Raw genomic sequence first — 21,738 nt, forward strand, 5'->3', positions numbered from 1 at the left:
TGGGGTAGTTTTTGTTGTTGATAAATACTAATAAACTCAAAAGAAGCAAACATTGTAGATTACCAAATCCTCACAATTTGATCATCATCTTCATATGAGCTGTAAATATTCCCATGTTATTATGCTTTAAAAGCAATAAATAAATTAAATACATATACGTAGAGTTAAAATTATGGTGAATTACTAACAATTATTAAATCTCGGTGGCTATATGTGTGTTCATAGTGTTATTCTTTAAACTTTTCTGTATTTGAAAAATGTCATAGTAAGGAGGGGGGGTAACTTTGTATAATTATATACAATGTGACCTCTATTGTATTTTAAAATGCTCATCAAAAAAACTGGAGGGAAATATACCAAAATGTTAATAATGGTCATTTCTAGTTAGTATTTTTTCTTTCTTTCATATTTCTATAATTTTTCTAGAAGCGAGTTTTCCTTTTATAAAAAATAAAATTTACCTTTTAAAAAGGAAATAAATCACTGGGAAGACATACAGTGTTGTTGGTCCCTAAGAAAGCATTTCATCTTTGAGCTTCCAAGTCCATAAAATTCTATCTCCACATAATTTTTTTATTGAGAATATTTAGGGTTTTAATGCCACCTAAATACCAAAGATACCCTTTAGTACATATTTCATTGTCAAAAGCATTGCAGAAAATTTCTAGTGCTCCAGCTAAAGTTTAATTACAGAACTGAATTGCACAGAACAATGTGGGTTTTCAATTAAGATGATCTAGGATCAAATTCAAGCTGTGCCCCTTTATTATCTGTGTGAACTTAGTGCTGTTACTTAAACGCTCTGTCCTACGCTTCATCTGTAACATTGCAATAAGAAAACTACCTCTCAAGATTTTTGTGAGAATTAACTGAGAAAAATGTCTATAAAACCCAATATGGCACTTGATCCATAAATTTTGTTCAACTAGGAGAAGGTTAACGTATTAAATGAGATAATAAGCAGCTAGAATGACATCAGACAGACAGCCAGTGTTGGATAAATAGTAATACATAGATCAGAATGATTAATTTTTTTCCATGTTCTCTTGTTTCCTGCACAAAACACAATGGTCGACTAGCATGGGAGTTCCAAGAGAGCTGTTTCCCAGGGCCTTGGACAGAGGCTGGCAGGTAGCAGACACATAATGACACACTGAAAGGATGGAAGTGTGTGGAGGTATGAGTACAAGAATGGACTGGAGAATGAATGCCCTTAAACAGAGACATCTCTGTTCAGATAAGCCAAGAGAAGATGAGAGCGTCTCTTCTGATCTCAGTAAGCCTAGGTTGAGCTATTCTGGGGAGACAGGTTTGGCTGGCCCTTCCAAGAGGGTATGGTCAAGGGGGTAAATGGAAGTGGCTGTCAGTTCGCCAGGCTTCTCAGATGCTCTGAACAGGCAAATCTCATCATGTGGTTTCTCCATTTAAAACCTGTGCATGGTTTCACTTTGCTGCTAGGATAAAATGCACACTCTTTCACAGGCCCTGTCAGACTTTCTGCTTCTCTCTGGCTTTTCTCGTGTCCCTCCACTATCTGGCTGCATATGACTTTTTCCAGTTCCTAAATGCGATCACGCTATCTTCGGCCTCCAAGTCTGAACCCATGCAGTTCCTTCCGCCTCAAACTCACATTTTAGCCCTTCACGATTCACTCCCCTTATGACTCTATCGTGCGTATATCTTTCACGCATCAGCTTACATGTCACACACTTGAGGACTTTCCTTGACAACTTAACCCTCCGCAAATTTGCCCACCATCAGGGTGAGTTCAAAGGCCCTTCCTGTGTGTTCCCACAGCTCTCTGTATTTTGCTCTGCCTTAGTTGCTTATTACACTGCCAGGTAGTTTCCTGGTCTTTCCCCCAGCTGGAATATTCGCACCAATGTTTTAGCCTGGTTTTTTTATCACTGTATCGCCAGTGCTTAGGATTATGTCTGGCTAATAGTAGATGCTCCATAAATATTTGTTGAGGAAATGAATGAATTTCCATATCTAGACTGCATTAAGCTCCATGGGGTTTGGTTTTGTGTCAGTTCTTCTATCATCAACACAAAGTATAGTGTCTAGCACTATACTTTCTCTTTCCTATAGTACTCTTCAAATACGTATCAAATGAATAAATTTCACTTGATACTAGTTACCCATTCATACATCACATAAACGCTTATTTCAGGGTTCTGTTGAGAAGGGATTGGTGTCAAATATTTCCGTCATTTCACCTTTTATTTTATTAGTGCTTCCAACTTTTTGCTTTTACACTCAAATTATCCACTCAGCAATGCTTAAACATTCTCCACTAGCAATGATATAAAACATCAATTATACCAATTTCCATTACCTACTATCTACCTTCATCATTTCAATTAATACTATTGTTACCACTAAGGCCAATATTATTTGTTCTGAGTTTAGAATAAGCCCACCAAGGACCATCCATACCTCTAACACTTGGCTTTAATCAGGAACATAAAACAGACACTTGAATTATGTTAAATCCCCTCTGAACCACCTCAAATCACCTTTGGAAAGATGAGTGATGCCAAGAAAAAAGTACTTTCTCAGAATGTCAGTATACAACTCCACAATAACTTGAATAAAAGCTATGCCAAAATATCCATCTCTTCCATTTTCAGAAAAATATTATACAATTAAGTGGGGGGAGAAGGTCGTCAGGGGCATCAGAAACTCCAGTAGCCATAGATTGCTTCTTTGATTTTATAACATATAAACATAAACTACATAAGGGTTAGTTTGTTTGGTTTTTGGTAAATATATGTCTTTACAATAAACTCAATGTTTACTTGCTGGTGATTAATTATACCAGTGTTCACCAATGGTTGACTCTTCAGGCCTACGTAGGCTTTCAGGGTCATTTAATTTTTATTTAGTGCCTGAACCGGTAATGTTGAAAGCACTCCAAGCCTTCTCAACAGAGCAGAATTAGCCACTTGGGATTTTGCTGAATCTGAGCCAATCTGCAGCATTACTAACTGCTCACACCTTTGCAGTGATCAGCGTTCGCAGTGTAAAGACCAGAGGCCAGGTGTACAGCAAATGGGACTGGAACTTAACATGATTTGCTATGATGTCATAAAAGCTTTTGAAATTAATTTTAATTAATTTATTTTTATACCACCTAGTTTCAGAAGGGATTTATGACAATGTCTAAAGGCACAGTAAATTTAATCTAGCAAGATTAAAAAGTACAAGTAAGTGAGGCAAATGTGGCACAGAAGAAATAAAGATGGGGCATCACAGAGCTATTCTCCTCTTTCTTACCTGTGTACTGTAAGCCCCTGTACTCGCTTATTGCCCCAGGAGGTTTTAAATTGGGCCAGAAATGGAACAGCATTTGCACAGCTGGAGGTTTCACCTGTGAAGGCCCATAGGCTATCACATACAAAAGATCCTAAAGGAGACAAGAAGCATATTTTCACTAGCATCATCAAATAAAAATAAAGGTAGCTCATTCAATATTACCAAAGCAGTGAAAATTCTAATGGAGAGATTGAGGTGGTTAATTTCCCTGGAATCTCATCATCCAGGTGGGCTTTGAAGATTAAATCATACTATAATATTTTTTTTATTATTTTTATGGGTCCTGTAAATAAGCCCACCAGTAGTGTTCAGATGTACACTATCTTTTAACAAATTCTTCTCTCCTCAGAATAACGTGAAAGAAAGAGTTTAGAATAGCATAAAGTCAGTTTGCCAAATACTGCATTTTTAAAAACATTTCACTAAAACATATTTCTTAATAATTCACATCTCCTATTTGAAAGAAGAAGTTTCCCAAGCAACACTTCAAATCAAGTAAAACTGTCACATAATATAGTATTTGCTAAATTTCAAGAATAAGATATATCCAATTACATTTTCTGTCAAGCCACTGTGTTCTTCAAGTATCATTTCTGCTCTAAATGGTAAATAATTAACCAGTAAGGAAAGGATTATAAGTTCTACCATACCAAAATAATATGACATAAATAAATTTGATCTAAACAATAGTTTTAATATGCAAACAATTTTTACTATATTATACAAATTGAACTTGTGACTATGAGCTTAATGTGGCCCCAAACTTACTTTCCAGACTTCTTGTTTATATTTCATGAGGCATTCCAATAATTGACAATGATATACTGTAAGGAAGAAAATATAATTCGAACATGAAATGTAAATACCAGACAAAAGATCCTTTAAAATAAACTATATTAGTCTAAATTACATTAGACTTTTCACTCTAATCATTAAATTAGAAATAATTTATTTTCATATATCCATGCCTTTCAAAAATCATAAGCCCTTGACTTTATCAAGCTTTATTCCAAGAGCCTTGAGAAGTATTTTATTCATCTTAACAAAGGAAATATTAAGAAAACTCCCTAGTAATCATACTTTTATAACATATACTTATATCAATGTAATCAAGAACTACAAGGGGCAAAAAATAGCCTAATAGGATCATAATAAAAGCTTACATTTATTGAGCGTTCATTATGTGCCAGGTACTGACCTAAGAGCTTTATGTATTATGTATCTCATAACCACCATGTTGCAGTCAGAAAAGTGAGGTTTAGTTTCCTACCTTGCCCAAGGTTGGACAGATAGCAAGTGACAGACTGATGGATTAGAATGGCAGTCTTTTATCACCAACTCCATCTTGTTGAGGAGTCCTTACAAGCTATACAACAGCAATCTTCTTTGACTTGCCTATGTTTACTTGAGGAATAAAGATACTTTCACCTTAGTTAGATACCCGTTTTATACCTTCCCTAATCTATCTGCCAACCCTATCATGGCACTGAAGCAGGTCTCCCTTTGGTCACCGATGACTTCCATGTCATCCAATTCTATGGACATTTATCAGTCTGCCTCCCACTTGACTTTCAGCAACATTTAGTACTGCTGATCACCCTCTTTCCTTGACTTCATGACTGACCCTCTCCTATTACCTGTGGCAGACACTGTTGTTGCTACTCAACTGCTATCAACAGCCCTTTCTTCCTTGTTCAGCTCCCAGTACACAGACTGCCAAGTAAGACAATTTCCCAGATTCTGTTGCAGCTAGCGATGGCCATGTGACTCAGTGCTGGCCAGCAAGACCTAAGAAGGAATCTGCTGAGGAGCTTCAGAGACTCATTTTTCCTCTGACAGAAGGAAAGAGGCACACCAGGAGACCTTTCTCTGATTACCCTGACTGATCCTATTTTTGATAGGATTTGACAGGATATATTTTTGAAACCGGGTTTTAGATGTAGTTATGTAAGAATATAATAACCTCCACTGTGGCATATCTTGCAAACATGAGGAGAAGTTCAAGAGAAACACAAAGATGGCACCTCAGGCCACTGATACTGTGGAGCTATCTCCAAGACTTCTTCTTCCAATGGGCCAGTATCTGTTGGAGTTCCTGAAGGCCTGGTCATAAGTCAAATCCACTTTTCATTCTATGCTCTCTTGTAAGCAATGTCACATTCATACACAGCAATATCTCAGAGATATTGCAGGTTCCATTCCAGATCACAGCAAGAAAGCAAATACTGCAATAATGCGAATCATACAAATTTTTTGGTTTCTCCGTGCATATAACAGCTATGTTTGCACTATACAAACATTTAGTATATTAATGTATACTTTATATAACCATAAAGTGTCTATTAAGTATGCAATAGCAATATATCTTAAAAACCAATGTACACCTCAGTTTTAAAATATTCATTGCTAAAAAATGCTAACCATTGTCTGACAATGCAGGGTTGCCACAAAACTTCAATTTGTAAAAAACACAATATCTGTGAAGCACAGTAGAGCAAAGTGCACTAAAAGGAGGTATGCCTGTACAACTTCAGGAACCATCTAGATGCAATTCAGTGAATAGCACTGGACACTTACATGAGGGCTCAAAGTTCATTACATCTAGCACAGAACTCAGTTCTGAGTTCATAATACAACTTCCTAATTACTATTACCTCTTTTTTCTGAAGAAACCTGATTTATTTCCATTTTTGTGTTTTGGATATGTGGAACTATTACTGAGGTTATGTGTGATTTTTTTACACAGTTTTATTAAGATATAATTGTCATATGACATTGTATTAGTCTAACGTATATCATCTCCTCTCAAATGTCTCAGACACTTTTTTTTTTAACATCTTTATTGGAGTATAATTGCTTTACAATGGTGTGTTAGTTTCTGCTTTACAACAAAGTGAATCAGTTATACATATACATATATCCCCATATCTCTTCCCTCTTGCTTCTCCCTCCCTCCCACCCTCCCTATCCCACCCCTCTAGGTGGTCACAAACCACCGAGCTGATCTCCCTGTGCCATGCGGGTCCAAAGACACTTCTAACATAACATGTCCAAAGTAGACCTCATGATCTTCCCTTAGAAACCTGGTCTTTCTCTTCCAGTGTCTCTTTTTGCAGTGAATGGAACCACCATGCACCCAGTTCAGAAGCCAGAATGCAACCATATCCAATACATCACCACACCCTATCAGTTTTACTTCCTAAATAGCTCTCAGCTGTATCCACTTTTCTCGGCCTCAATCAACCTGACTTTTACATGCCTAGACAAATGCAATGGCCTCCTCATGGGTCAATCTGTATCCACTCCGGCTCCTTCTTAATCCATTCTCAACTGCAGCTCGGGTAACACACACACACCACCACTCAAAGTCCTTCAGCACTTTTCCATTAGACTTGGGATAAACGCAGGACTCCCAGAGCCCACGACATCCTGCATGTTCTGGCCTGCAGAAGTCTACAGTCTCATCTCACACCAGGCAGCCCTCACTCTGAGCTCCAGCTACAATGACCTTTCGGTCCCACCTGCTTGCCAGGCTCCCTTCTGACATATGAGATCCCTCTGCCTGGAAACCTCCACTCCCTGATAGGCCTTGTTAATGCTACTCATCCATCAGTCCTCAGACCAAAGGTTATATTTCCAGAAAAGCCCTCCCTGACCTCTTCAATAAAAGAAAAATCCCCTTTTATAGGGTCTCATCATAGCACAATGTACATCTTTCGAACAACTTGTCACAATTGAAACTGGGCATTTGCTGTTACAATTATTTGATTAATGTCTTCTCCTTCCACCACAAGATAAGCTTTATAAAGAGAGGAAAGGGGTCGGTTCTATTTTACTAATTATGGTGTTCCCAGTGCCTGGCACAGAGCAGATACTCAGTAACTGTTTGTTGAGTATATCAATGGTCCTCTAGACTTGGAATGTTGTGAAGCCATGACTGAGTTCTCAAGCGCAGATGCTCCGGGGTACTTTCTCTTACACGGTGTCTGCTATTCTCCATATGTTTGCTACACGAACCTTGCTCAGAGGAGTCCACTGACTGCCCATGAACAGACCTAGAGAGTCCCTTTATTTAAACTGCTTCCCCTCCTCAAAAATATACAATGGAGAAAAGACAGCCTCTTCAATAAGTGGTGCTGGGAAAACTGGACAGCTACATGTAGAAGAATGAAATTAGAACACTCCCTAACACCATACACAAAAATAAACTCCAAATGGGTTAAAGACCTAAATGTAAGGCCAGACACTATAAAACTCTTAGAGGAAAACATAGGCAGAACACTTTTTGACATAAATCGCAGCAAGATCTTTTTTGACCCACCTCCTAGAGTAATGAAAATAAAAACAAAAAATAAACTAATGGGACCTAATGAAACTTAAAAGCTTTTGCACAGCAAAGGAAACCACAAACAAGACGAAGAGACAACCCTCAGAATGGGAGAAAATATTTGCAAATGAAGCAACTGACAAAGGATTAATCTCCAAAATATACAAGCAGCTCATGCATCTCAATAACAAAAAAAAAAAACAACCCAATCAAAAAATGGGCAGACGACCTAAATAGACATTTCCCCAAAGAAGACATACAGATGGCCAACAAACACATGAAAAGATGCTCAACATCACTAATTATTAGAGAATACAAATCAAAACTACAATGAGGTATCACCTCACACTGGTCAGAATGGCCATCATCAAAAAATCTACAAACAATAAATGCTGGAGAGGGTGTGGAGAAAAGGGAACCCTCTTACAGTGTTGGTGGGAATGTCAATTGATACAGACACTATGGAGAACAGTATGGAGGTTCCTTAAAAAACTACAAATAGAACTACCATATGACCCAGCAATCCCACTACTGGGCATATACCCAGAGAAAACCATAATTCAAAAAGACACATGCACCCCAATGTTCATAGCAGCACTATTTACAATAGCCAGGTTATGGAAGCAACCTAAATGTCTATCAACAGAGGAACGTATAAAGAAGATGTGGAACATATATACAATGGAATATCACTCAGTCGTAAAAAGGAACAAAACTGGGTCACTTGCAGAGACGTGGATGGACCTAGAGAGTGTCATACAGAGTGAAGTAAGTCAGAAAGAGAAAAACAGATATTGTATATTAACACATATATGTGGAATCTAGGAAAATGGTATAGATGACCTTAATTGCCAAGCAGAAATAGAGACACAGACATAGAGAACAAATGGATACCAAGGGGGAAAGGGGTGGGGGTAGGATGAATTGGGAAATTGGGATTGACTCATATACACTATTGATACTATGTATAAAATAGACAACTGATGGGAACATACTGTATAGAACAGGGAACTCTACTTAATGAACTGTAGTGTCCTAAATGGAGGGGATATATGTATATGTATGGCTGACTCATTTTGCTGTGCAGTATCAGAAGGTAACACAACACTGCAAAGCAACTATACTCCAACGAAAATTAACACAAAATAAATAAATAAATAAATAAATAAATAAACTGCTTCCCCTCCCAGAACGCCCCACTTACCTTATCAATCAAAATTCTATCCGTATTTTAAGACCCATTCTTTGCTCAAGTGGCATAAAGCCTTTCCTGATCATTTCAACCCATGGAGTTCTCTTCTCTGATGAATTAATACAGTCCATAGAATTTATGTGGTACTTTTTACATACTACTTTACATTGTAAATTAATGACTTATGTAAACACGCCTAATCTTCCCAATGAGACATAAGCTCCATAGCAAGCAAGCACCATATCTTCCATTTCAGGGCGGTTGTCACAATGCCTAGCACGGAGCCATGTACACAGGAGTGACGCAATGAATTCCTGGTACCTGAGCAAGAACCCTGCTCTATCTTTGATACACAATCAGCTACAAGGACCAGCCTGCCACTTGCTGTCTCCCCCAGTAATAGTTCAAAGGATAATGATGCCCTACCCGCTTGATCTCAGAGAGTCCCCTGGTGGGTAGCACCTCACTTCTTACGTTTCCCCCATCACAAGATTAATTTGGGGGTCCCAAATGTCATTCTTAGTATAGAATAGCTGGCTATACACGTTCCCCCATGAACAGATGAAGATACAGATTAAGAAATAAGAGAAGTATTTGATCACAGTGGTTTCCCAATGAAACGTTCAACTCCAAGACAGTGGCAGATTGTAGAGATCCGTGTTGCTGTTTACTGAGCAGTGCTTATGAGGTGTCAAATCACTATGCTAAGGAAGCACTTCACACACACTTCAGCCATTAAATCCTCACAACAGCATGTTAAGGTACTACAGGAAGAATTCCCATTTTATAGATGCGGGAACTTGGTCTTAGGGGAGTTAAAGAACTTGCTCAAGGTTAAGCTACCTGGCAATCTGAGCTGAGCTCAGATATGAACCCACATACCCTTAACCTCAAAGCACACGATTCTACCCAGCCTGCTCTACTGTCTCCCAACTTCGAAATTAGGACCAAACCCTGATGATGAGACTTTAGTTAACTAACTAGATTCTATGTGAAGGGGTTCTTTTCAGGACATAAAATCTAATAAATATAAATGACATTATGAGGATCCTTTAAGCCAGAGTGAGACACGAGGTATAACTTCCCCCAAAATATACATTTTAATTAAATGCACATAATAATCATAAGGAATTTCATGTTTAAAGATGATACTCCAGGCTAAGAAGCATTAAGATTTTAAATGAAAAAAATTGTTTTCCTTATGCTGAGTCTAAAACTCAATTATTATTCATTACGTAATTAAGCAGAAGGCTGAAAACAGGGCCACCAAATTTGCTTACTTTCCAAATGAAAATAAAAACTGAGTTCATATCTTAGCATGTGACTCCAACAGTCAGCCCCCTTTTAGGTCAGTTTCCCAAAGTTCATCTGCGATTACACTGATGAATGGAAATCCAACAGAATATATCAGATTAAATCTGTCCCACATTACTAGAAATTGAAAAAACACAGATCAAAATGACATATTACTTTTTATCTGTCCATCTCTATACAAATGTTATAATAACACTCAATGACAGGTTACAATGTACTTTCTCATATAATTAGTGGGAAGGTAACAAACGATTTATTCATGTGGTCTTAGAGTAGCGAATTCACAAAATATTCCCAGGGGTTATCTTTAGTTGTTAGAATTGCAGGTGATTTTTACATTTCTAATTTAATTATTTCTATATATTTAGATTCAAGTAATTTCCAGTCAGTGTTCTAAAACTGCGTTCTCAGACATTCTAAAAATATCACTAGTCAGCAAGATTACTGTTAATAGCAAGAGGCAAAGGAAATTTATTTCGATTTGAAAGTCTTTTTTCTAACACATCTCCAGTTTCTATTTACCAAGAGAAGTTCTTCTCCCATGAGAATTTCTAGCTTGCTTATTGGATGTCTTATTGAATTATTGGTTTGGAACTAGTGAAGCCATCCAAATTTCCACTTACCTGGATTGGATGTGTACTGCATCGCAATCATTAGCATGGATGATGCGGAGAGATTAACGTGGGCAGGAACACCTTCTCTCCTTGAGGAGCCCACTGAAACCAAAATTTTTTTGATTAGACACTATATATATATATATATTTATATATTTGTACATTTATATTTAGTTGCTACTTTGCATAGAGCATGAGAGCTGAGAAGAAACTTGAAAAAAAAAATCAATAGAAGTTTTGCATAAATAAAACCACAAATTCGTCCTAGCATACAAACGCTCCAGTAGTCATTATCATAGGCACATTTAGGGAGAATCTTCAAGGAGCAGGAGTAATGCCAGAATGTAATGTAATCGTTTTATCAGAATTGTACTTAAATGTGATCTCTGTTTCCAAGATGTTTATATCTAGGTAGAAAAGAAAGAAAAAACAGAATCCTCCATGGACCCAAGTATAAGGCATGTTGAAGGTTATCCAAATAAGAAGGTAAAAATAAAACGTTTTTGAACACGACTTGAATGTATTAACTTTAAGAGATGCAGATGAAAGAGTCTAGTTTTAATGGGTACCATATTCATTTAGTTATATCAATTTAAAAATTATTTTCAACTCTCACCTATCATTAAATAATTTTATTCAAACCTTCACATGTAACTTTATCACCAGCATCTTAATCACCATGACAATCACTTTTTTAGTTTTCCAGAGCTTACCATCTTCACATGTACCTGAGTTGTTTGAAATATACAGCACTTTTTGAATCTGTGAATAATGCTGTTGCTGGACATTTTATCCTATCCTGCGGTATTCAATCACAAAAGCCAGTTGGTTTCTTCAAAGTTCATCTTTTAGCCGTATAATTGTGACCTCCATGTGATAACCACTTACATACTGCTTTTAAGAGACATCTTGGTTTTTTTTAAGAGTCATCTTTAAGTGGCTTGTTTAGGATGACATCCAATACTGTATTAACTTCCTTTCTCTTTCTTTTTTAATAGAGGGTATAAGGTAACCTCTATAAGCATCCGGAACTATCACTGATGGAGGTCATTCGGGGTAATATGTTGTCCCCAGAGTACTTTATTATTCTAAACACAGTAACTGAGAGAGGGCCCACGATACTTTACAAGGACTCAAATATAAAATGAATTCCTTTTCTCAGGATAATTGCAGGAAGAGCAGGAACCTCTCCTGACAGTTGGCCTCCTGCAGCAAATTGTCAAGAAAGCATGAACAGAACAGTAAACAGTGACTATAACACCCTCAAAAAGTCAACGCTCAATTTCCAACCCATACTGCAGAAGACCATCAACATAGACAACAAGAAAAAAGCAGATAACCCTAAAATCTGCTTTATTTTAAAGTAGTAAAGTGCAATGTGTGGGAATAGTATCTCACCTACAACCAACAAGAATAAGGCAACTTATAATAAAACACAGGTATAAAAGAATCATTAAAGCACTAATAAAAGGTTTGTTGTAGGGCTTCCCTGGTGGCGCAGTGGTTGAGAGTCCGCCTGCCGATGCAGGAGACACGGGTTCGTGCCCTGGTCCGGGAAGATCCCACATGCCGCGGAGCAACTAAGCCCGTGAGCCATGGCCGCTGGGCCTGCGTGTCCGGAGCCTGTGCTCCGCAACGGGAGAGGCCACAACAGTGAGAGGCCCGCATACCGCAAAAAAAAAACAACAACAACAACAACAAAAAAAAAAAAACAAAAAACAAAAAAACAACAACAAAAAAAAAAGGTTTGTTGTATAGTAAAATAAAGACCAAAAAAAATTTAACATGATTCTTCTTTTTAACGTAAAAAACTGAGCATCGCAAGGGACAGTGGCCTTTACAATAGCTTTACAGAAATAAACAAACAAATAAAACAGATCTACAATTAAGTTCCATTTACCAAAGTTTGCTTTTATTAATAACTTACTGCTGGGCTGCTGCTAACCCACTAAGCAGGTGATATTCAGCTACATAAATTAGTTTGGTTATACAATATAAATAAGAATTAGTTATTATACAAAGATGTGACGATCAGCTCACTGCTCTTAGATGTTAAAGCTGATTAATCAAATACGATTAATCAAGGAAAAACATCTTTGTGCCAAATCCTAAAGAACAAGATTCACTTTCTCTCAGAGTTTAGACACAGAGGTGGTTCAAATTCAGCTTGCAGGGCCCCATACCTAGAGAGTCTAACTCAATCAGTTCAGAAGCAGGAAAGCTACATGTTTAATAAGGACATCAAGTGATTCTGACCAAGTGGGCCTTGGAGCTGCATTTGAGAAGTACTACTTCAGGAATGAGAACAAGAAAGGAAATACTCAGTAAGGTGTCCAGGTGTGGGAGGAATAATTGCATGCCCTTGTGTTCTTTCTTTAAGGGCGGAAAAAAAGCAAAAGAAAGTGTAGTCTTGGACATACGCAAGGAAAAATAATTATATGTATACTATATCCATTCCTTTCGGGACAAGTGCTTTCACCTTTGTTTAAACTCATTTCAAACTTTTAAACTATAAGTGTTTCTAAAAAATGAAAACTACTTATTAAGGTAGGCTGAGAAGCACTGTGCCTGGAGGTCTTTAAAAATGGGAGAGATGGGACTTCCCTGGTGGTCCAGTGGGTGCGACTCCGCACGCCCAGTGCAGCGGGCCCGAGTTTGATCCCTGGTTGGGGAACTGGATCCCGCATGCATGCCACAGCTAGGAATTCATATGCTGCAACTAAAAGATCGCGTGTGCTGCAGCTAAGACCCGGTGCAGCCTAAATAAATAAATAAATATTTTTTTTAAAAATGGGAGAGATGCCCAAATGTCTCAGATGATTTAGATGAAGTTTATTTGGAGAACAGGACAAATGGCTCGGTGACCTCTGAATATCCCCCCTACCCCTACAAATCTACGCTCTCCCTCAAGAATGGTCAGCCACAAAGCCAAGAGTGCTCCCGTGGCTCCAGCCCTCAGAAACTGGCTCCAATATTTCTATAAACAGACAGCACCTTGCATTTCCATAGCTTTCTAACAGACTGAACAAAATCACCACAATTCTAATTTAATAAACATGCAGAGGCACACATCATTTATTGAATCTTGTTAAAAAGGCACGAGGCAAACAGATGTGTAGCTTGTCCCCATGAGGGTGTCTAAGGTCAAAGCTACATATGATGGAAGGAAGCAGAGAAGTAATCAAAATAAGAAAATTTTACATTCAATGCTGAGCTCAGAAAATATAATTAAGTTTTAAGACCTATTCCCTGATCCTCCTAGTACCACCAAAACAATCATTACCACCATCCCCTCCCCTTCTATGAACAATAACAATTTCTTAATCTGTTTCTGCATTTTATAATTCCTAAGGTGTTATCATGTGTAGCTCTTATATGATTCTCATTTTTTTAAAAAAAGTATATGGGAAAAGCCATTTTATAAAAGAGGAACCAAATTTTGCATGCAAACATGAACTAATTATTAGGACTACAGCCTAAGTCACTTGACTTCACAGCTAATGTGCTAGTCACTTATTTATTCACAGAGTATTTTTTTTTCAGTATCCATACATTGTTCTAGGCCCTTGAGACACAGCCATAAATAAGATAGGAGAGTCTTTGTCTTTATGAAGCTTAAATGCTAGAGCTGTGCTATCCAATATAGTAGCCACATGTGGTTAAATTTAAACTAATGAAAAGTAAACTAAATTAAAATTTCAGTTCCTCTCTCTCACTAGATACATCTTCAAGTGCTCAGTTGCCAAATGTGGCTAGCGGCTATTCTTTATATAACATCACTGAAGAAACATCACTGAAGAAAGTTCTGTGAACAGCACTATTCCAGAGGAACAGGCAAACAAATACCTGTGAAGAAATATAAAGCAGGGCAAGGGAATACGTAGAAAGAAATGGAAGGCCCTATTTTAGCTTGAGAGTAAGGAAGGGCCTCTGGGAAGACTGTGATACTTGAGCTGAGACCTGAAGGGAGTGAGGAAGCAAATGATGTGACCATTTGCACGAAGGGCTTGTGACACAGAGGAAAAGCAAAAGCTTGGTGTCTTTATGAAACTGCAGAAAGGCCGTTATGGACAGAGCAGAGTGAACATTAGCAGACACAGGTGATGAGGGAGTGAGATAAGCAGGGCCCACATCACAAGGCAGAGGGCCTGGTGGGCCACGGAAGGGTGTTGAATTTGATTTGCAGGAGTGATGGGAGGCTATCACACGCTTTCGAGGAGGGAAGTGACATGATCTGACTCACATGTTTGGAGGATAGCTCTGGCTTTTTGGTGGAGAGCAGGCTGTAGGAGGGCTAAGAGTAGGAGCGTGGAGACCAGCTCGGAAGCTACTGGTCTGCTCCAGATGAGAGACAGTGGTAAGAAGTGGTCTGAATTGAGATATATTTAAATAAACCCCTCTAGCCTTATACCTTGTCAAGGGGTAAAGGTAAGGGAATCGCCTGGGAAGAAGAAAAACATTCTGATGCCAGTTCTACCGTATGACAGAACCATTTCCTGCGCTGCCTGGATTAGCAAGTGGCCTCTGTTTGTGTAAGCAGAGGTAACTGTGTTCCACGAGACAGGGTTTGAGCATAAGATACCTGTGCTGTCAGAAGGTCATATCAGTTCAACATAAAGGGAGGACTAAGACACCGTGAACCTGAAGTCTATGTAGCGTTAAAATATGTGCAGATTTTGGTAGATTAATAAAGTTTCACAGAGACAGGACTGCCCATCAACACTGCAGAGGTGCTCTATCAGGTTCTATGAGATCAAAATCTGACATAACAATTACCGTTATTATACAACACACTCTAGGGGGGAAAAATCCCGAGCCTCCGCAGATGGCCCGCTATTATTTTAAGCAATACTTAAGATGATAAAATTTCAGGACAACATGTGATTTTGAGCAGAATATTGGAATTAGTTGCAATGGGATTTGACATGTCTGTTATTTGACTGAGTGTTATACATTGGTATAACATCAGAAAATATTCAAAGGTCATTCCCATATGTTACGTCATGGTCTTCACAACAAACATTGTGATGTAGACAAGTGAGGTTATGATTATTCACAAATTTACAGCTAAAGAATCTAAAGTTTGATAAGGTTGAGAGATTCGGCCTACAATTCAGCCCTTCTGGATTCCTATTCCAAAACATTTCCCACAATTCAATAATAAAGCTCTTAAAGTACAGTAAGATCTACTTTATAAAAACAATCATTAGCTAATAAAACAGATTTTATATATAAAAGATTATTTAAATACCATCAATACCTTGTGTTGGTATTTTACTGTCTTTTTTCTATTATCTTTACTTATTAGTGTTTGGAAGATCAGAGAACATAACATGGGTCCTCTGTAGAAGCAATAGAACAAAAAAATGATACAGGGCCAATGGTTTGGAAGCAGACCTTCAATTAAATCACACAATTACTTTTAATTCAATGCAAAGATCTAAATGAACCTCTTTTTTTTACCTGAGGATGAGTGATTTTTGAGGAAATTTAAGTTGGAAAAGAAACTAGATGAGACTTCACAGTTCAGGATACCAAGATACCGCTAGAAGGCTCTTTCACTGAATTAATTGCTCAGCTTTACTATTCACTTTAAAATAATGTATCCTACATCACATAATGTTCATTTGGGACCCGCTTTTTCTTTTCTCTGCCAAAATATCATCTTCCCAACATCCATATTTCAATTTGGTCCACAAATCACAGAACCTTTGTGGAAAAAGAGAGGTTTCCATGGTGAAATGCAAATGACTTTTTCAATTCTTAGTAATTCCTTTAATATATATATATAAACAAAGCCTATTGCACACATGTGGAATAAAAACAAGTGTATCGTAATATATACACAAGGAAAGAGTTAACAAGAAAAGGTTATGTGAAAGGAAATTTTTATAATAAATTTCAGTTTGCTCTGCAGCACCTCAAAGGAGTTATTAAAATAAAAGCACAGTACTTGGTTTATTGACAAAAATGACATAAAAGACATAACTGATATACACGCAGGGCTCTTAAACTGAAGGAGCTGCAATACCTCATTAGGTCCACTTGAGAGCTCAGACTTTCTCATCTTCTAAGTCCTTAATGAAATAATCATTTAACACCTGAAAAACTGTCCATGTATTACATTTGACCTTGTGAATACCATACCAAAGAGAGAAAAGCCTTTTTGTCTTAAAGACTTTATCAAGTACTCAGAAAATGCAACATCCTTCATCTCAGGCCTGAAATAAAAATATTCTCGAAGAAGTTAAATGCTCCCCTCTTGTTCTGGTCAGAATTTTCTACACACTGAAACAACTTCCAAAAATAAAACCAACATGGATGCAAACAACAGACACACATTCTCACATCAATTCAGTTTGACTTGATTAATCTGGAACTCAACTCCCTCCATCTTTGGATCTATGTCCTTTGTATCTACTCTATGAAGAAATAAGTATAAAAGAAATGCCTGAATCGTTTAATAGAATTTGGCTTTAAAGGTTAGTACCACAATTTATTTTCAGAGATTTAAAGATGACAAAGATTGGCTACTGTTGAACTACAGGAATGGTGACGAGAAACGAGAAAGTCAGAACTAGGAGACTAAAACCAGAGCAGCAAAATAAATGAACCAGATCAGCAATTGCATTGGAGGAAGATATGTGCCTCTTATGTAAAATAAGATTGATGTTATTTAACCTAGAATTATTAAGACAGAAATAGCCTTAGGGATGGAACATTATTTTCTAAACCTCTCCTTTACAGTAAAAAAAAAAAAAATGGAGACAGAAATGACTTGTCCCTACCCTTTAAACGAACACCAAGCTACTCCACTAATAAGCACTAAAATTTTCACACAAGTTTTTTAAAATTCAACTTACTATTTTGTTCTCCTTAGTTGCCAGTTCACACATTTAAATAAGTAAGGACTCCAATGTGACTACAAGGCATGTTTTGGGGTCTGTTTCTAATTAAGCAGAAATTAATAATCAAGGGTGAAGAAACAAGTTGCCAGCTGTCACATGCTTGGTTGCTCTTTATAACTTCAAGGGCCTGAAATATGCACTACATCTCCCAAAATTATTAACTTATTTCTAAGAAAGAAGGATACAGTGAATTTACACTCATTATTAGAAAGATGCAGCCTCACCTGCTATTCTTAAAAGAAAAAAATTTCTATGCCTAAGTTTAACAGTTAACATACTTATTAAAAAAAATATAACTATGCAATCCTAAGGCTGTATCCATAAGCAAGTACTTGTCAATAAGGTTACACAGAACCAAAAAAGAGAACAATCAAATATTCTATTACTTGAACAGTATAATCAGTCTGCTAATTTTTTAAATAGCTATATAATTTAGGCAGAGGTCAGGCTCTGTTTAAAAGACATGAAAATTACAATTCCATAGCTAAAATTAAACTCAATTGTAAAATAAGTAAATGTGGCTCAAAGGTACATGTTTACCAATTGTTATTAAAAAGCAACAACTTTAATAAGATCATAAAAGTACATAACATTAAAATGGTGAAAAATGATCTCTAGGAATTGAATGTGACCAACACAGGCATTATTATAGAACAAGAGTTGAGGGAAGGAGAGAAGTAAACTAACATTTACTGAACGCTAGGCATTGTGCTAGCATTCTATCAATGTTCCAGTTAATCATCTCAATTGCCACAGCGACCTTATGAGGCAGTATTATCATTATTCTCATTTTACAGGTTAAGAAACAGAAAGGTTAGGTAATTTGCCTAAGCTCACACAGCTAGTTGGTAGCAGAGCTGTGATTTGAATCTAGATACGTTTGACTCCTAAACCCATAATCTTTTCAGATTATCCACTGAAATGTAAATTAATTAATCACCCATTTATTTTAAAAAATACTTTAACAGAATTTTGATTATAAAAAACACAACCCAACTTATTTTTTTCTCTCTGTTATCACATCTGGAAAGCCTGCAGAATTAAGTTTATAAAAGTGAAACAGAATTCAAATCAATTCCATGTTTATAAGAGTACCTTGCACATGAGTTGTAAATTTCAGCTTTTTTCAAAGTGTTTTCATAAATTTTGACTCATTTTGTCATCATAACACCCCTGTGAGGGAAAGCTGATGATATCATCATTCTGGAGATGAGGTTTCAGCTATGTTAGTCGCCCAACCTCACATCATACAGCAGATTACAGACAGAACTGAGCCCACAGGAGATCTACATATCCTGATTCTATCCATTGCTCTTCCTGGCACACCCTACTTCTCTCAGATGCAAAAGATAAGAATTTCTACATCAAAGGCAACACTTCGCTCCACCCTTTTTTCTAAAATACCGTAATTTATATGGAGGAAATACAGACTGTGCCTTGACATGTTCTTTCTTCCTATCCAATAAGATCAAACTATGTGAGTACAACAGTCCTAAGGCATAATTGTCTTTTCATTTCTTTGACGTTCACCATACTATTCATGCTGAAATAACTGAATTTAAATCAAAGCACATGTATACAGCAAGTGATTCCATTATAATCTTGAAAATCTGTAGCCTAAACAGCAAAAGCAATTTCCAGTCATACAACACATAAAAATAATCTAGTATTAGGTAAGACCGAACTTACATATAGCCATTGGTAGAAAAGATGTGCTGAGATATTCAATAATATCCTTGTGCAGAAACGGAGGAAAGGTAGCTAAAGTTGATATCATCGTGTAGGGCAAAGTACTCAGAATATCATCATTGAGAAAGGGGAGCAAACACGTAGTTGTATAAAATATTGACTGTCCAAGATCTACAAAACAAAATGAAGTAATCAGTCACTGAATATTTTGCCATTTAACAAAAATGCTAATTTTACATTTTAAGTTTTTATGAACTGGTTTAAATTATAAGCAACCATCACTCCCTTCCTATCAAGAGTTCTGTAGAGTGCGTACAGTCTTTGATGAATGATTGCATTAAGAAATATACAGTTGATTTGTGAACAACACAGGTTTGAACTGTGTGGGTCCACTTATACATGGATTTTTTTCAATAAATATAGTACCTGTATCTTCATTTTACAGATCTTTAAATCAACTAAGTGCAGGGAAAAGTTTGTGTTCAGTTAGAGATCACAATAAGTGGAACCCAAAGAACTAGGGTTTGAGTCCTGATTCTATCCAAACTGTTTCAGCTCCCTGCCCTTAGGTGAGTCATTTATCAATTCCTTTGTTTTTGAGGCAGCGAGAGCAGCAGAGATTGCAGATTTTCAACTGTATGGGGGCTCAGTGCCCCTAACCCCACAAGTTGTTCGAGGGTCAACCGTATCTATGATGTGAGCTTTTCCTCAACACCTTATCCATCTTCAGCAGTACTTGGTATTCATATTACTCCCTGATTTCATAAATTAAAAGCACTTTCCAAGTGCTTAACAAATCTTGAAATCCTTCCAGCATTCTTACCTCTGTTACATTTTATACAAGATCACTGTGGCACAGCGATGTTAAATTATTTTCTCACGGGAATTTTTAGGAAAGTCAAGGGCAAGACTGGAAATAAAACCATGCTATTTCTGCTCCATCCACCGAACAATCTTCCTACATCTGAAGTCCTGGGCAATGAAGTAACTTGCGTCTTCCAGCACAGCGGCAGACTCAGCACGCACCAAAGAAAGGAAGCCGTAAACTGATACTGCATGACCCTGCTCACTTAGTTATCAATTATCACAGAAGGACGTGCCACCTAATAATAATCTATCAACATTTTTAAGTGATAGGAAGAGTACCTACCTCACTTCATTAGAAGGATTGTTAGGAGGTTTAAATGAGAAAAACATAAAGTGCTTAACATACCACCTAATGTGTGCTCCACAAATATTAGATATTATTATGAATATTAATATTGTTACTATTATTATTACCTGCACAAGGAGTAAAAATAGAGGACATTCAAAACATCGTAACAATTTAGCTTTAGAATGCATGTAAACCAAATCCCATTACACTGCATATATATTTTGATGTTTCTGGATCTCCTGATATACAGGTCATCAGCCAAGACTTGACAATGAAGACTTTCTCATTTTCGTATCCAGTATAAAAGAAAACTATTAGACCTGTTTGTCTTGTAGCAGATGCACCTCCTTTGTGCTATTTTGATGCCTAATGTTAATTCTGATTATCATTAGAATTAATATGCCACCTCAACAAGCACATCAACTGACAGCAGAGAGGATGTGGCCACACTGCCCACTGGGGAGTGAGGGTCAGTCAACCTTGGACTCACATTGATGAAACCGAAAATTCACAAGTGTATTCCTAAGAACTGACTGAGCCTGTGCACGTAAGACACCTCAGCTGCCTTTTAGCCTAGTTACAGAACATTGGCACTGAAAGGAACCTGAAGCCCCCCCGGAATATTTTTCAAATGAGGAGACTGAGGCCCAGAGAAGGGAAGTGGTTGCCCAAGATCACCTGAGATTTAGCAGCTGAACTGCAACAAAAATGTAGCTCTGCTGGGTACAGTGCAGTGGTTCTCAGACTTTGTGTACAGAAGAATCACCCAGAGATCTAGTTAAAAATTCAGATCCTCAGGACCCACCCCTCAGTCATTTTTATTTAGAAGTTCCAGCTTGGGAACCAGAATTCCACGTTCCAAACTCCCTTCCTCGCAAAGTCTGATGTCATTCAGATCAAAGCAGGGTTGTATTGGTTTTTAACCTCTAAGGTATGGTCTAGTGAGTTTTTCCTATCTTCTAAGATCTGTTATGCAGAACAAGAACACAGCCTATAGATAACAGTAAAGAGGAAGGTCACGAAATAGCTGTGGGTAAAAGAGCAAAAATACAAATAATCCCCCCCCTGAAATTGTCACAATTTACACATTAACTGCAGTTAAATGGGCTGTGAGACACCAAACGGATGCTTTTATCTTAATCAAGGGGCCCTAACTCAGTGGCCCATCCCAAGACCAGGCAGGTAGTCACAAAGGAAAAGCACTGACAAGTTCACCACCA

At 37.4% G+C, this 21,738-nt stretch overlaps 1 protein-coding gene across 17 annotated transcripts in view; it reads right to left on the reverse strand.

Moving 5' to 3' along the window:
• The window catches only part of UNC79 (unc-79 homolog, NALCN channel complex subunit), a 258,599-nt gene that overhangs the window by 189,240 nt on the left and 47,621 nt on the right, over window positions 1-21,738 (reverse strand). For all 17 annotated transcript variants that reach the window (XM_067027853.1, XM_067027851.1, XM_067027844.1 and 14 more), the window contains 4 exons: window positions 19,363-19,533; window positions 10,775-10,867; window positions 4,087-4,142; window positions 3,280-3,409 (listed from right to left, as the gene is read on the reverse strand). In XM_067027853.1, the coding sequence (XP_066883954.1) occupies window positions 3,280-3,409; window positions 4,087-4,142; window positions 10,775-10,867; window positions 19,363-19,533 (450 nt within the window). The remainder of the gene's footprint in view (window positions 1-3,279; window positions 3,410-4,086; window positions 4,143-10,774; window positions 10,868-19,362; window positions 19,534-21,738) is intronic.

Source organism: Kogia breviceps, chromosome 3 (assembly GCF_026419965.1).
Source record: "Kogia breviceps isolate mKogBre1 chromosome 3, mKogBre1 haplotype 1, whole genome shotgun sequence".
NCBI classification, from domain to species: domain Eukaryota; kingdom Metazoa; phylum Chordata; class Mammalia; order Artiodactyla; family Physeteridae; genus Kogia; species Kogia breviceps.